Source organism: Schistocerca gregaria, chromosome 1 (genome assembly GCF_023897955.1).
Source record: "Schistocerca gregaria isolate iqSchGreg1 chromosome 1, iqSchGreg1.2, whole genome shotgun sequence".
Taxonomy (NCBI): domain Eukaryota; kingdom Metazoa; phylum Arthropoda; class Insecta; order Orthoptera; family Acrididae; genus Schistocerca; species Schistocerca gregaria.
Window position 1 is genome coordinate 322,550,740 of NC_064920.1, and position 17,668 is coordinate 322,568,407.

At 41.1% G+C, this 17,668-nt stretch overlaps 1 protein-coding gene across 1 annotated transcript in view; it reads right to left on the reverse strand.

Annotated features, from left to right (window-relative positions):
* The window catches only part of LOC126343832 (AFG3-like protein 2), a 100,566-nt gene that overhangs the window by 15,407 nt on the left and 67,491 nt on the right, over window positions 1-17,668 (reverse strand). Inside the window, exons 10-11 of the mRNA XM_050001972.1 lie at window positions 10,017-10,244; window positions 8,929-9,155 (exon numbers count right to left, since the gene is read on the reverse strand). Of these exons, the coding sequence (XP_049857929.1) occupies window positions 8,929-9,155; window positions 10,017-10,244 (455 nt within the window). The remainder of the gene's footprint in view (window positions 1-8,928; window positions 9,156-10,016; window positions 10,245-17,668) is intronic.

Below are 17,668 nucleotides of genomic sequence, written 5' to 3' on the forward strand. Positions count from 1 at the left end.
GCCTACAGGAAAATTAGAGACCTTTGGAGTAAAGAGAACCACTTGTATGAATATCAACGGCTCAGATGGAAACCCAGTACTAAGCAAAGAAGGAAAAGCAGAAAGGTGGAAGGAGTATATAGAGGGTCTATACAAGGGCGATGTACTTGAGGGCAATATTGTAGAAATGGAAGAGGACGTACATGAAGATGAATTGGGAGATATGATACTGCGTGGAGAGTTTGACTGCACACTGAAAGGCCTAAGTTGAAACAAGGCCCTAGGAGTAGACAACATTCCATTAGAACTATTGATAGCCTTGGGAGAGCCAGCACTGACAAAACCCTACCATCTGGTGAGCAAGATGTATCAGACAGACGAATATAATATTTCCAATCCCAAAGAAAGCAGGTGTTGACAGAAGTGAAAATTACTGAACGATCAGTATAATAAGTTAAGACTTTAAAATACTAACACGAATTCTTTACAGACTAAAGGAAAAACTGGTAGAAGCCAACCTAGGGAAGATCAGCTTGGATTCCGTAGAAATGTTGGAACACATGAGTCAATACTGACCGTATGACTTATCTTGGAAGATAGATCTTAATGTTTCTAGCATTTGTAGACTTAAAGAAAGCTTTTGACAATATTGACTGGAATACTCTCTTTCAAATTCTGAAGGTGGCAGAGGTAAAATACAGGGAGCAAAAGGCTGTTTACAATTTGTACAGATACCACATGGCAGTTATAAGAGTCAGGGGGCATGAAAGGGAAGCAGTGGTTGGGGGGGAGGGAGAGAGAGAGAGAGAGAGAGAGAGAGAGAGAGAGAGAGAGAGAGAGAGAGAGAGAGAGAGAGAGAGAGAGGGGGGGGGGGGGGGGGGTAGTAGCCTATCCCCGATGTTACTCAATCTGTATATTGAGCAAGTAGTAAAGGAAAAGAATAGAAAAATTTGGAGTAGGAATTAAAATCCATGGAGAAGAAATAAAAACTTTGAGGTTCGCCGACGACATTGTAATTCTGTCAGACAGCAAAGGACCTGGAAGAGCAGTTGAACGGAATGGACAGTGTCTTGAAACGAGGATATACGATGAACATCAAAACAAAACGCGGATAATGGAATGTTGTCAAATTAAATCAGGTGATACTGAGGGAATTAGATTAGAAAATGAGACACTTACAGTAGTAGATGAGCTTTGCTATTTGGGGAGCAAAATAACTGCTGATGGTCTGAGTAGAGAGGATATAAAATGTAGACTGGCAATGGCAAGGAAAGCGTTTCTGAAGAAGAGAAATTTGTTAACATCGAGTACAGATTTAAGTGTCAGGAAGTCGTTTCTGAAGGTATTTGTATGGAGTGTAGCCATGTATGCAAGTGAAACATGGACGATAAATAGTTTTGACAAGTAGACAATAGAAGCTTTCGAAATGTGGTGCTACAGAAGAATGCTGAAGATCAGATGGGTAGATCACATAAGTAATGAGGAGGTACTGAACAGAACTGGTGAGAAGAGAAATGTGTGGCACAACTTGACTAGAAGAAGGGATCGATTGGTATGACATGTTCTGAGGCATCATCAAGGGATCACAATTTAGATGGAGGGCAGCGTGGAGGGTAAAAATTGTAGAAGGAGACCAAGAGATGAATACACTAAGCAGTTTCAGAAGGATGTAGGTTGCAGTAGGTACTGGGAGACGATGAGGCTTGCAGAGGATAGAGTAGCAGAGAGAGCTGCATGAAACCAGTCTCTGGACTGAAGACCACAACAACAACATGGTATCTTCAACTGCACCGAGATATCTTCTGCTATTTGCAATCACTTTTGTGTTAAATTACACGATTTTTAAGTCCCAGGACATAGTTGACATTTCTTTTGTGCCAACTGTACAAAATATATATAAAAATTCCTGGCACTTTAGAAAACAAAACCCAGCAAAAAACAAAGCATTTTGAAAAGATCTCTAATGCACCAAATACAGCAACAAGAATTCCACATGGCAGCTTCTGAAGTGTTGAAATGAAGATAGTGGTCAGCCGATCATAGTTCGTGCCGCATGACCTTGCCAGCCAATGGCAGCAGATATTCAGAGCAGTGGACATTTGATGTCATCAGCCACAAGCAACTTCATTGTTAGCGCGAACACACAAATAGGAAAAGTTAATGGTTTAAATTAATATTTAAATGAAGATGATGTAACTTACCAAACGAAAGCATTGGTATGTTGATACACACACACACACACACACACACACACACACACACAAATCCATCAGCACATGTACAGACACAAGTAGACATATGTAAAGGCAAAGAGTTCGGGCAGAGATGTCTGTCGAGGCGGAAGTACAGAGGCAAAGATGTTGTTGAATGACAGGTGAGGTATGAGTGGCGGTAACTTGAAATTAGCAGAGGTTGAGGCCATGTGGGTAACGGGAAGAGAGGATATATTGAAGGGCAAGTTCCCATCTCCGGAGTTCTGACAGATTGGTGTTAGTGGGAAGTATCCAGATAACCCGGACAGTGTAACACTGTGCCAAGAAGTCCTGGCCGTGCACCAAGGCATGTTTAGCCACAGGGTGATCCTCATTACCAACTAACACTGTCTGCCTGTGTCCATTCATGTGAAGGGACAGTTTGTTGCTGGTCATTCCCACATAGAAAGCGTCACAGTGTAGGCAGGTCAGTTGGTAAATCACGTGGGTGCTTTCACACGTGGCTCTGTCTTTGATCGTGTACACCTTCCGGGTTACAGGACTGGCGTAGGTGGTGGTCGGAGGGTGCATAGGACAGGTTTTATATCGGGGGCGGTTACAAGGGTAGGAGCCAGAGGGTAGGGAAGGTGGTTTGGGGATTTCATAGGGATGAACCAAGAGGTTACGAAGGTTAGGTGGACAGCGGAAAGACACTCTTGGTGGAGTGGGGAGAATTTCATGAAGGATGGATCTCATTTCAGGGCAGGATTTTAGGAAGTCGTATCCCTGCTGGAAAGCCACATTCAGAGTCTGATCCAGACCCAGGAAGTACCCTGTCACAAGTGGGGCACTTTTGGGGTGGTTCTATGAGAGGGTCTGGGTTTGAGGGGATGAGGAAGTGGCTCTGGTTATTTGCTTCTGTACCAGGTCGGGAGGGTAGTTGCAAGATGCGAAAGCTGTTTTCAGGTTGGTAGTGTAATGGCTCAGGGATTCAGGACTGGGGCAGATTCGTTTGCCACTAAGGCGTAGGCTCTAGGGAAGGGACCGTTTGATATGGAAAGGGTGGCAGCTGTCAAAATGGAGGTACTGTTGCTTGTTGGTGGGTTTGATGTGGACAGATGTAGTAAGGTGGCCATTGGACAGATGGAGGTCAATGTCAAGGAAAGAGGCATGGGATTGGGAGTAGGACCAGGTGAATCTGATGAAACCAAAGGACTTGAGGTTGGAGAGGGAATTCTGGAGTTGTTCTGCAATAATATATAAACAAAGATGCTGTAACTTACCAAACAAGAAAGCGTTAATGCGTTGATATGTTGATAGGAGACAATAAAACACACACACACACACACACACACACACACACACACACACACACAGGTTTTTCATGCAATGAATGGACAAGATGAAATGAAGTTTCAGTGTTGTATACTTTGAAACAATCTTTGACACGAAGTCCTACAAGAAGCGGACTGAAATTCATATGTGCTCCTTCCTCAGTCTTCTTACTTGCTAAGTGCATAATAAATGAATTGTGAATTGAATTGTTCACTAACTAAAAACCATTTCCATGGACTGTTTTATAACTTTTTCCAGTCCAAGAGAAGAAAATTTTGGTTCCTGATTTCTTCATACTTATCAACTTCCTGGCAAATATCTCCTATTATCATCGGCATGAATAACCCTATGTTTTGCTGATGTGTTGTTGCCCACTGTCAACAAATGCCAAAGAAATACAGTCTTACCTGGATACTGCAACTAGTGGGTTCACAGTTGGGTTACCAGAACTGTGCAAGTCAACAGTCTTGTGAGCTTACTTGGATTCTTAGTTTGAAAAGTTAAGATAGGGTGTCCAAATGTTTGTAATCTGGCTGTAATCAAATGCAGTGATACCACACATCTTGCTATTCCTGTCCTTGGCTGTCACCCCTACAGCCACTGCAGGGTTTAGCACTAAGCCAGCCTTGAGGCATACCCAACTATTCCACATTCTCTCTCTCTCTCTCTCTCTCTCTCTCTTCCCCCCCTCCCCCCCAACCCTTCTCTCCCCCCCCCCCCCACCCACACCCAGCCAAACACAACTGATGCCTCTTATTAAGCTGTTCACTAGGGTTATTTTCAGCAGTGCTCAGAATAAAAAATAGTTGATAATGCTAGTCTCTCACTGCTAGGGTATTCTCAATTCATTCAAATACCAGAATGTTGTTCTGCATTGATGGTGTGTATGGAACAATTTTACTGTGTCTTTGTACTACACATTGACACATCTAATGTCAGATCAATTGAACAACAATGCCAACAGTAAGAACTTAAACAATATCTCCTTTTTAATCTTGATAGTATTTTAATTTCACAAAATGACTACCAAGAGAAGTGAATTTTGCCTGTTTGAAACAGGTGTTCTCCCAATTACATTCCATATGTTCAACAACTCCCCCTAAACCATGGACCTTGACATTGGTGGGGAGGCAGGTGTACCTCAGCGATACAGATAGCGTACTGTAGATGCAACCACAACGGAGGGGTATCTGTTGAGAGGCCAGACAAATGTGTGGTACCTGAAGATGGGGCAGCAGCCTTTTCAGTAGTTGCAGGATGATTGACTGATCTGGGCTTGTAACACTAACTGAAACGGCCTTGCTGTTTTGGTACTGCGAACAGCTGAAAGCAAGGGGAAACTATAGCAGTCATTTTTCCCCCGAGGTCATGCAGCTGTAATGTATTGTTAAATGATGATGGCGTCCTCTTGGGTAAAATATTCCGGAGGTAAAATAGTCCACCATTCAGATCTCCCGTCACGGTCTACTCAGGAGGATGTTGTTATCAGAAGAAATAAAACTGGTGTTCTACGGATCACAGCTTGGAATGTCAGATTCCTTAATTGGCCAAGTAGGTTAGAAAATCTAAAATGGAAATGAATAGGTTAAAGCTAGATATAGTGGGAATTAGTGAAGTTCGGTGGAGGAGGAACAAGACTTTTGGGCATGTGAATACAGGGTTATAAATACAAAATCAAATAGGAGTAATGTAGGAGTAGGTTTAATAATGAATAGGAAAATAGGAATGCGGGTAAGCTACTACAAACAACATAGTGAACACATTATTGTGGCCAAGATAGATATGAAGCCCATGCCTACCACAGTTACATATGCCAACTAGCTCGCAGATGACGAAGAGATTGATTAAATGTTATTCTGATTTAATAATCATGGGTGACTGGAACCAGACAGTAGGAAAAGGAAGAGAAGGAAACATAGTACGTGAATATGGAATGGGAGTAAGGAATGAAAGAGGAAGCCACCTGGTAGAATTTTATACAGAGCATAACTTAATCATAGTTAACACTTGGTACAAGAATCATAAAAGAAGGTTGTATACATGGGAGAAGCCTGGAGATGCTTGAAGGTCTCAGATAGATTATATAATGGCAAGACAAGAGATTCAGGAACCAGGTTTTAAATTGTAAGACATTTCCAGGGGCAATCATAATCTATCGGTTATGAACTGTAGATTAAAACTGAAGAAACTGCAAAAAGGCGGGAATTTAAGGAAATGGGATCTGGATAAACTGACTAAACCAGAGGTTGCAGAGAGCTTCAGGGAGAGCATTAGGGAATGTTTGACAAGTATGGGGGAAAGAAATACAGTAGGAGAAGAACGAGTAGCTTTGAGAGACAAAATAGTTAAGATAGCAGAGAATCAAGTACGTACAAAGAAGAGGGCTAATAGAAATACTTGGGTAAAAGAAGAGATACTGAATTTAATTGATGAAAGGAGAAAATATAAAAATGCAGTAAATGAAACAGGCAAAAAGGAATACAAATGTCTCAAAAAATGAGATCGACAGAATGTGCAAAATGGCTAAGCAGGCATGGCTAGACGACAAATTTAAGGATGTAGAGGTGCATGTCATTAGCTGTAAGAAGGATCCTGTCTACAGGAAAATTAAAGAGACCTTTGGAGAAAAAAGAACCACCAGCATGAATATCAGGGGCTCAGATGGAAACCCAGTTGTAGGCAAAGAAGGGAAAGCAGAAAGGTGGAAGGAGTATATAGAGGGTGTATACAAGGGCGACATTCTTGAGGACAATATTATAAAAATGGAAGAGAATGTAGAGAAGATGAAATAGGAGATATGATACTGCATGCAGAGTTTGACAGAGCACTGAAAGACCTAAGTCGAAAAAAGACCCCAGGAGTAGACAACATTCCATTAGAACTACTGACAGCCTTGAGAGAGCCCGGCCTAACAGAACTTTACCATCTAGTGAGGAAGATGTATGACACAGGCAAAATGCCTTAGGGCTTCAAGAAGAATATAATAATTCCAATCCCAAAGGAAGCAGGTGTTGACAGATGAGAAAATTACTGAACTATCAGTTTCATAAGCCACGGCAGCAAAATTCTAACATGAATTCTTTACAGACGAATGGAAAAACAGGTAGAAGCCGACCTTGTGGAAGATAAGGTTGGATTCCGTAGAAATTTTGGAACACGTGGGGCAATACCGACCCTATTACTTATCTCAGAAAATAGATTAAGTAAAGGCAAACTTACGTCTCTAGCATTTGTAGACTTAGAGAAAGCTTTTGACAATGTTGAGTGGAATACTCTCTTTCAAATTCTGAAGGTGGCAGGGGTAAAATACAGGCAGCGAAAGGCTATTTACAATTTGTACTGAAACCAGGTGACAGTTTTTAAGAGTCGAGGGGCATGAAAGGGAAGCAATGGTTGGGAAGGGAGTGAGACAGGATTGTCGTCTATCGCCAATGTTATTCAATCCATATATTGAGCAAGCAGTAAAGGAAAGAAAGGAAAAATTTGGAGTAGGAATTAAAATCCATGGAGGAGAAATAAAAACTTTTAGGTTCACTGATTATATTGTAATAATGTCAGAGACCGCAAAGGACCTGGAAGAGCAGTTTAACGGAATGGACAGTGTCTTGAAAGGAGGATATAAGATGAACATAAAAAACAAAATGAGGATAATAGAATGTTGTCGAATTAAATTGGGTGATGCTGCGGGAATTAGATTAGAAAATGAGACGCTTACAGAAGTAGATGAGTTTTGCTATTTGGGGAGCAAAATAACTGATGATGGTTGAAGTAGAGAGGATATAAAATGTAGAGTGCAACGGCAAGGAAAGCTTTTCTGAAGAAGAGAAATTTGTTAACATCGAGTATAGAGTTGAGTCAAGAAGTCTTTTCTGAAGGTATTTGTATAAAGTGTATCCATGTATGGAAGCGAAAAATGGACAATAAACAGTTTATTGAATCTTTTGAAATGATGTGCTACAAAAGAATGCTGAAATTCAGAATGGTAGATCACGTAACAAATGAGGAGGTACTGAATAGAATTTGAGAGAAGATAAATTTGTGGCACAACTTGGCTAGAAGAAGGGTTGTTAGGGCATATTCTAAGGCATCAAGGGATCACCAATTTATTATTGGAGGGCAGCGTGGAGGGTAAAAATCATAGAGGGAGACCAAGAGAATAATACAGTAAATAGATTCAGAAGGATGTATGTTGCAGTAGGTAATGGAAGATGATGAACCTAGTACAGGATAGAGTAGCAAGGAGAACTGCATCAAACCAGTCTCTGGACTGAAGACCACAACAACAACAACAACAACAACAACAACATGTTCCACAAAGGCACTCTGGCAACTTATCAGTTCTAATGCATAAACAGCAGTAGTTTACAAAAAAAATTCTAATGAATTAGGACGTATTTTCTGCAAACTATGTGTAAAATATATGAGAAATTTTAACACACATCAGTGGTGTAAGGTAATCACAAGGTTATAAATTAGAAACAATTCAAGGATGGAATAAACACAATATGAAAATGATAGGCTGTTACTCACCGAACTGGCACTGCGTCACAGGCAGACACAATGAAAAAGACTGCAAAAAATATTAAGCTTTCAGACAAAGCTCGACTCAGTCGGGCCCCAATGCCCAGAGACAAATGGACATGGATGTGCGATTTGTACTTCAGAAGCAGAAATCTGTGCATGCAGAAGCCTCCCCCCCCCCCCCCCCTACCCCCTTTCCCGCACACATGTGACCATAGAAAGGCTACAAATTTGCTTAGTTGAAAGATGATTTACACAAAATTAAAATCTAAGAACAAAACTGATGAACAACAAGTACATATCACTGAGCAATCTCTCAGGTCTATACTCCACTAAAATGTAAATTTATGAAAAATGCAGACTTGGATATAATTAATTGTATGAGCTATTACTTCTGACAAAGGAAAATATGGAACATATATTCAGAATACATTCTTAATTGGAGATGACTAGCTTGTGAAAGTTTTGCAATGTACAATCAAATATCATCATCTTATTGGGTTTACCTAGCTGCTTTAATGACAAATGGAAACTCTCATAGGTTAAATTTTTTGTGGTTCACTGCTAGGCTAACAATTAGCAACACTAGCTACATCAGGATGGAATTAATCATGACACCAAGAGCTTAATACCACACAGATTTCAAAATACTTTCATACAATGCACAGCGTTTCATTACCTATTTGTCATTTGCAATTCACTTCTCCAATGCTGGCATTGTCCTTACTCTAAATAAACTTTTGGCATCTTGAAGTGGCAGGTATTTCTTTGTCTGCTGGCAAGGTAAGTAATGATACCTAGTTGGAGGCAGGTAAGAATTTCAATCTATAATGAGTAATGAAATACTTGTAAAATTTCCACTTAATAGAAAAATTTAATAAGCAATAGGAAATGTGCTGACCTTCAATAAAGGATCAGCATTCTCAAGAAACCATCCAGCTACAGCATGCCCTGCTTCATGATATGCAACGGTCTTCTTCTCTTCAGGCTGAAGGACATTAGTTTTTTTCTCCATTCCCGCTACAACTCTCTCAATAGCTTGTTCAAAGTTTTTCATTGATATAGATTCACTCAGATCACGAGCAGCAATCAACGCAGCCTCATTACAAACATTGGCAATGTCGGCACCTATTTTAGAACAATAAACTGTTAGTCAATTAAAAATAAAATGCACACAGTAAGGAAGAATGTCGTTGAATATGCTTAATTAACCCTTTCACTGCCCCAATAACCTATTTGGTGAAAAAAAATTGACTTTTGCACATTTTACAGTGTGATATCTCTGTTCGATAAAGGGAACTTTCCTCTCCTCATTTGTCATAATTACTGTGCTGCATCAAATTAAGTAAAACATTACACGAGATTATAAACATTTTGCATAGGTAAAAATGTAGTGTGTAAACTTTGCATATGGTTGAAGGTAAGATACTGAAATTTTATTTAAAACTGAGTACAGAAAAATCTAATTTCGTTCTCAGGTTATTGGTTTTTATATCCAGTGGACATACCATTTCATCCCTTCACATCAGAAATTATGCCGTCTCAACAATTGTCAATTTATTAACAATTAAAGAAATCCGAACAAGGCTTTTTACAAATGATAGCACACAAAGAGGCACATATGTTTTACCAAAAAATACTTTAAACTTTTTTATTCGTAGATATATGGAAGTAATTCGTCCACAGCAGTGAGAGGTTGGCACAACGAGGCACATGTACATGTCAAAAGCGCTTTAAGAAAAACCCAGTGACCGCATTTAAATACATCCTCAGCACCTGGAGAGCAACAGAGCACAATGTGTTAACCTGTCGACAGCTGTCAAAGGGTTAATGTAAGAGATGCACTAGACATATCATTGAGGTCATGATGTTTAATGGGATCATACTTTAAAAACTTATTGTTCAATCACTCCTTTGTGGCAGTTAAAAGAATTACAGGTAACTATGTTATTCAATTCTTAAACTGTCAAATTGCAACAAAATACTTACCAGTAAAACCTGGTGTTAAGGCTGCCATTTTCCTTGCCAGATCAGTCTTGTCTAAACTAGTTTTTAAAGGTTGTAAATGTACTTTAAATATTGATGCTCTTCCTTTAATGTCTGGAGCAGGAACAAATATCTGTCTGTCAAATCTACCAGGTCGCAACAATGCTTTGTCTAGTATATCAACACGATTTGTTGCAGCGAGCACAACCACATTAGTAGTTGTATTAAATCCTGTAGACAATTAGAGAAAAAAAGTATGAATGGTATGACAATGACAATCTGCTACTAGATGTCGATTGAGGTTGTACATCCATTAAAGATACAAGTTATAATGACACTGAGTATATGCTTAACAGAATATTTAAATATTTTCTGCTAATTAATCTCAAGTTTTAAGATAACACGAACAAATATTCCGATGTAACAGCCAAAGGCAAATAGTAAAACATGGAGGCTGGTTATCATAACACAAGTCTCAGAGGCACATGATATTGGAGGAAGGACGTAGTCAATTAGAAGTCAACAGAAGACTGGGATTAGCTCACTAAAGGTAGTTACCTGAACTGGAGCTTTGCCATTTGCTTACCAAGTCAGACCTTTCCACTGGATTGCAGTGGAGTTCTGTACACAAGATTTATGGAAAAACTTTTAGGTGATTTCAATTATTGGTGGCCACAGATGCAGCTTGTTGGCCATTGTATCCAGCGAGAGCCAAGTTATTTGTGACCAATTAAGGTTATGATAAATCTGAGCACACTTTTATTCATTACGATGAGGCCAGCTCAATACTCCACAACAACATGTATGACGGAAACTCTCAGAGTTATATGGTGTTTAAGACTAAATATGCCATTACATCAATGAAATTTAATTACTAAAATAAAATCGAATAATGGGGAATGGGGAATGGAGAATGGGATAACAACAGGATGGACAGGATACATTGGATATGAGAAGCATTGAGTTGCAGAAAAAGAAGGCCCTCATTTGGGCCCCAGCACTTGGAAACAGTGGACGTGTGTGTGGGCGTGTGCTATTTTTTGGAAGATCTCTGTCCAAAAGATTAATATTTTAGCGGTCTTTTTCATTGTGCCTGTGTCTCAACTTATCTTTTAGATGCTGAGTCATAATCTATCCTTTCCATATTGTTATACTTTAGTTATTGTTACAGTCATATAGTTATGGAGATGTACCATATGCCAAATGACACTGCCAACACACACATCTAACCAAAATAGCTCGGCAGTTCGTTAAATGGTTCAAACACATACAGTTTACTTTTCAAATTCATCCAGAATGTCATAATTCAGAAATGTACATTTAATAAAATAACAGAACAATGTAAATACACACATTATCTATCTTCCTATGTACAAAAGTGTTTCCTTTGTTTGATGTGTTTTTGATAGATTTACTGTGATTTTGTGATTAAAAGAGAACTAGCAGATGTAGAATTGACAGGAAGGCATCAAAATAACCCGCATGGAAAGAAGAAAAATCCATTAATCTTAATATAATGATCATCTACATTTAAATAAGTGGATCTTTTTTAAATTTTACACTGGCTAGTAGATGTAAATTAGCAGTGGGAAAGAAATAAGTCTATTTATGGCTCTGTGTTATGTGCTTCGTGATCTGATGTTGCCTGTTCTTGGAGGATGTAACATTGCGCCGATGGCAGCAAAGGTTTGGGCTTGAAATGTAAAGGAGGAGATTACTGTTTAACGCCCCGACGACAACGAGGTCATTAGAGATGGAGCACAAGATCGGATTAGGGAAGGAAATCGGCCATGCCCTTTCTAAGGAACCATCCCGGCACTTGCCTGAAGCGATTTAGGGAAATGAAGGAAAATCTAAATCAGGATGAGAGTCCAGTGTGCTAACCACTGTGCCACCTCACTCTATTTGAAATGTAAAAAAAAAAAAAAAAAAAAAAACTGCAATATGAGACATGTAGAAGAACTTTTCAAGCATCATAGTGCTGTTTTGGACTGACTCACAGAATCACACGTATATACTGGATGCATATTTTCGCTAGAGATGAACCTTATATAGGCAAAAGACTAATGTTGCACGGGATATTGCATTCTTAATGGGCAATTTGGACTTTAGTCACATATGGTGCTAGTATACTGCACTAGCAGGCCATGGACTTCAGCAGATACAGAGCTGATCAAAGCAACATTATGTCAGGTGGAGCAATACCACAGCCTGTTTCCACGTTGCAGGCCAGGGACCAGTGCTTGTAGTACCACTGACACAGCAGAGAAGGTGGGGCTAACCACAAATGACAGGTCAGTTGCCGCATCTTTTGGCTGGCATATTGTTTTTTGTGTGCATGATTTGAAGCGGGGGTTCGGCAAGACAGGTAGGCACCAAACCTGAAAATACCCATATTTTTTAGCCAAAGGCAGAGCAGTCTGGCAGCGCCTACTACATCAGAATGTCCACACCAGCCAATGACTCAACATCATTCTGCCACCACAAAATTTGGGCTCCACCATAGACAAGTTGACTCCTGGTTTTAAATGCTTTTCTATTCGGGTTGGCTTTAGCCACAGCTGAACTTCTGCACGGACCGGCAGGCATTTGCGATCAGGCTAGTGCAGTCATCCATCCACTTGTACCTGCGCACGCAAACTGACACTGTATACCTCTCGCAGGGGCAGACACCATCACCGAGGGCTGTGCCCCAGCTTCCGCATCTAAATGTGCGCTCTCTCCTGAGCTGCGGAATCAAGTGAAGTGTCCGGAATTGAAGTGGCTCATGGTCACACATAAGATATCTACCTATCTATCGCTTGAGCCTTTTCCTGCAGTTAACGCAGGGTCAGCCATAGTTAATCAGATTTGGCATGTTAATGTTTAAGGGGTGGCCAGGTGCCCTTCCTGCCGCCACCCCGTACCCACTGGACTGGAATTAGTGTACCCAACTGTCTGCAGCAAATGTAATCCATGAAATAGTGCGAAAGTGTTCAAATGTCTGCGAGCTGTGTAACTGAGGTGGAAGATGGGGACCATTTCAGGTTCGGTATTCACCTAGTGGGATGTGGAAAACCGCCTAAAAACCACATACAGGCTAGCCGGCACATCGGCCCTCGTCGTAAATCTGCTGGGCGGATTCGATCCGGGGCCAGCACGCCTACCCAAGTCCAGGAAGCAGCGCGTTAACGCTCTCTGCCACCCCGGCAGGTGGTCACTAATAAGATGTAATCCAGGGTATTTCAAAAAGAATGACCTGATTTCAAAACTCCACATTTATTAATGGAAACATACTACAAACACAGGTTAGACTGAAAAATACTAAAAAATCTTAACTATGTGGTTACAAATGCTCTGTGTATCCACCAGCAGCAGAATGACAACCTCTAGAGGACAGCTCAATTTGTCAAACTTCACACAAGGTATCTGCTTTTACAGAATGTATGGCGTCTGTTATTCCTTTCTTCACTACTTCTATGCCATGAGGTAAAGGGGAGATGAACACACTTTCCTTCACATACCTCCCCCCGGTGAACCATGGACGTTGCCGTTGGTGGGGAGGCTTGTGTGACTCAGCGATACAGATAGCCGTACTATAGGTGCAACCACAATGGAGGGGTATCTGTTGAGAAGCCAGACAAATGTGTGGTTCCTGAAGAGGGGCAGCAGCCTTTTCAGTATTTGCAGGGGCAACAGTCTGGATGATTGACTGATCTGGCCTTGTAACACTAACCAAAACGGCCATGCTGTGCTGGTACTACGAACGGCTGAAAACAAGGGGATAGGTTAAAGTTAGACATAGTGGGAATTAGTGAAGTTCGGTGGCAGGAGGAAGAAGACTTTTGGTCAGGTGAATACAAGATTATAAATACAAAATCAAATAGGGGTAATGCAGGAGTCGGTTTAATAATGAATAACAAAATAGGAGTGCGGGTAATCTACTTGAACGCATCATTGTGGACAAGATAGACACGAAGCCCACGCCTACTACAGTAGTACACGTTTATATGCCAACTAGCTCTGCAGATGAAGAAATTGAAGAAATGTATGAGGAAATCAAAGAAATTATTCAGATAGTGAAGGAAGACGAAAATTTAATAGTCATGGGTGACCGGAATTCAGTAGTAGGAAAGGGGAGAGAAGGAAACATAGTAGGTGACTATGGATTGGGGCTAAGAAATGAAAGAGGAAGCCGCCTGGTAGAATGTTGCACAGAACACAACTTAATCATAGCTAACACTTGGTTCAAGAATCATGAAAGAAAGCTGTATACATGGAAGAAGCCTGGAGATACTGACAGGTTTCAGATAGATTATCTAATGCTAAGACAGAGATTTAGGAACCAGCTTTTAGATTGTAAGACATTTCCAGGGGCAAATGTGGACTAGGACCACAATCTATTGGTTATGGACTGTCGATTAAAACTGAAGGAACTGCAAAAAGGTGGCAATTTAAGGAGATGGGACCTGTATAAACTGAAAGAAACAGCGGTTGTACAGAGATTCAGGGAGAGCATAAGGGAACAATTGACAGAAATGGGAGAAAGAAATATAGTAGAAGAAGAGCGATGAAGTAGTGAAGGCAGTAGAGGATCACGTAGTTTATTGCGGCTACTATGGCGTTCTTAATTTTTTTTTTTAAAGGGGGGGGGGGGGGCGGCGGTGGGATTTGTTTGTGTGTGCCAACAAGCCAAATTGGTATGTATTGTCCTCCTTGGATGATCTGAAGACAGCACAAAGGTTTGATTTTGATCAAACAATCAGCTATTACAAATGACTAAGTTGTGATTGATGGGATACGCACAACTACTGTGAAGTATGACGAGTTGAATAACACACTGTTATTTGAGCATTCTGGAGAAGGGCACAAGCAACTATATAGTAAACAGAATACTGAAAGGATTTTTCCAGAAGCAATTCAGTGGAATGTCTCAAGTACAGATCTCAGTAGAAACTTTCCATAACACGATAAGAAAAGTCAATGTGCATTCTGATGAATTAACAGGATGTGATGAAGTGAATAAGATTATCTTCCAGGAAGCTGAGTACAGGGCTCTAGACACTTTCCTGAGAGTCCTCCCACCCTGAATGATCTGAATCTGCTACTAGGAAAGCTATGGAGAAAGAAGAGACATAACGACAGGGATGCACAACAGATGAGGTATTTAATCTACTGACAAAGTGTTAAAGGTGTAGGTGTGCAGGGCATGTCCAGTGGAACTGTTGTCAGTCACAATGTCATAAGTGTGGTGTGGGTGGTTACCAGCAGTGTTTATGTAGAAGCAAGGCAGAGGGGCGGGGGAGAATGGACACGTCAGGGGTTGATCACAAATGGGGAACACCAAGTTTGCCAGATGGCATTATCATAAAATTTAAACTCTGCAGAAATATGTGCAGAGGTTGAGTGTGGGATAGTAGGTATTGTAAGTGGTAAGAAGCATAAATTTTTGTTAGACACAGTACTGTTCAAGCACACAGGAATACATGTGTCCATGACAAGTCTGGATCTCATAACCAGGATATCGTTAAACCCATCACATTACACGTTTCGTGGGGTGGGCGATAGTGGCTTGAAGTCACTGGGTTCAGCTATGTTAAATTTTCAGCTTGGGGTGGGATAATTTAAGGAATGCATGACAGTGATGCCTCATGTAAGTGAAGGTTACATTACGATCATAGGGCTTTCTGTTCAAGCATCATGACAAAACTGACATTCAGTGTGTATGGTGGAACTCTAGGATACAATGTTCCAACTGGGTATAAGCTAACACCAGTGAAATACTGTTGCAAGGTTCATCTATCTTGAGCGACATGCCACTTAAATTGCAAACAAGGTCACTAAGGCTTAATTCACACAATATAGTGACAAAAGGCATCAGGAGGCTCTTTTACACGAGTATGGCCAGAACTACCTGTTACCATGTCACCTGTGCCAGAGCCACTAGAGGAGAATGATGTACTGGATGCATCACTGTATTTCGCACGAAGAAGTATTGTATGCTTACAGGAAATGGATGCTGAAAGAATTGTGCCCATCAGTTTGGATAACTTTGGTAATGATGAGGTAAAGCTATCAAAAGGATTGTTGAAACAAGTGTAGACGTTTCAAACAAAGATGATATGGGTGCATCACGTGTAGGCAATAATTATATGCAAGCTGCTGCTACAACTGCATCACATATGGAGGTAGAACACTTGAGAGAGGGTGGGGGAGGGGGTGGGGGAGGGGGTGGGGGAGAGGGTGGGGGAGGGGGTGGGGGAGAGGGTGGGGGAGGGGGTGGGGGAGAGGGTGGGGGAGGGGGTGGGGGTGGGGGAGAGTCTAGGATCTATTTAAACCCCAGGGCCTACTGCCAGTGCTGCCCCTAATGCAACAACGAATTTCAATAGGAACTGAAGCACATGTATATTGTGACACCATGTTGTATACCTCAACATTTATAGCCTATGTGGAGGACTTCATTAACCAAAAACTGAATGATAAAGGAGAGCACTAGCCCTTGGGGAGCAACCACTGTCTATACAAAAAAAGTCGGCAGATGGAACCAGAAAGTATAGATTGTCACTACCGACACCTAAATAGTAAAACACAGATGAACATCGAATACCAAACATTATGAAAACCCTTAACAGCTTGGGGGCAGTACCAGCATTTCTCTTATGACAGATTTTAGGAGTGGGGACCATCAACTGGAGGTGGCTACACGGGACCAGCAAAATACTGCATTTTCAGTCCCCTGTGGTCATTACCAGTATCAGCAAATGACATTTGAATTGGAAAATGCACCACCCACATTTCAGCGGTTGGTGAATGGCATACTGAGGGTTTGTAAACCTCAGTAACGTATTGTGTACCTTAACGATACAACTGTGGTTTCAAGGGATATGAAGGAACATATATGGCAGTTGAAGAAAGTGTTTAAGGGCTTATGGGTAAAAGCCACCAAAGTTAATGCAAACAGTATAGAACTTTCCTCCAACTTCTCAGACAAGTAAGGAGTTACAATTTCTCTTGAGGCTGGCCAATTACTGGGGAAAATTTGTGAAAAAGTTTGCAGACATTGCATGGCAATTTACCAATTACTTAAAAAAGTGTAATATTTCAGTGGGTAACAGAGTTTAGAGCCACATTTGAAAAACTGAATGGGGTTTAAGCTTCACAGAAGATGAACAAGGCTGATAAAAATTACTCCACAAGAGTCTTCTTCAAGCAGGCTTACAAGGGGAGTGTTTGAAGAGTCAACGAGTTTGACTTTGAAGTAGCCCATAAACTAGGCAGGAAGCATGGAAACGCAGATGAACTGAGCAGGAAGGTTACGGTAGTATGAGCCCTGGGTCATAGCCCTGTGGAATGGCAGACACTGCAGGTACTGACGTAAACAGCAAGCTGTTAATGACTCAGCCACAGTTCACTGTGCAAATCATGTTATGTAGGTCAAGATTAGGCCCACACATAGTAGTACCTGGGAGAAGTATTGAAGGAGGTGCACAGTTATATGCTACCTGGAAATTGGGGTCATAAGGTGATGGATTGAAGAATGGCAGGCATTGCTGGTGGAGGACAAGGGAAGGAGATGTAGACACGTATGTAAAAGAGTTGTGTACTGTGAGCACCATACATTGCGTGGTCACCATTCCGAACCAACATGCGACTGCAGTGCCACGGGTCATGGTGAA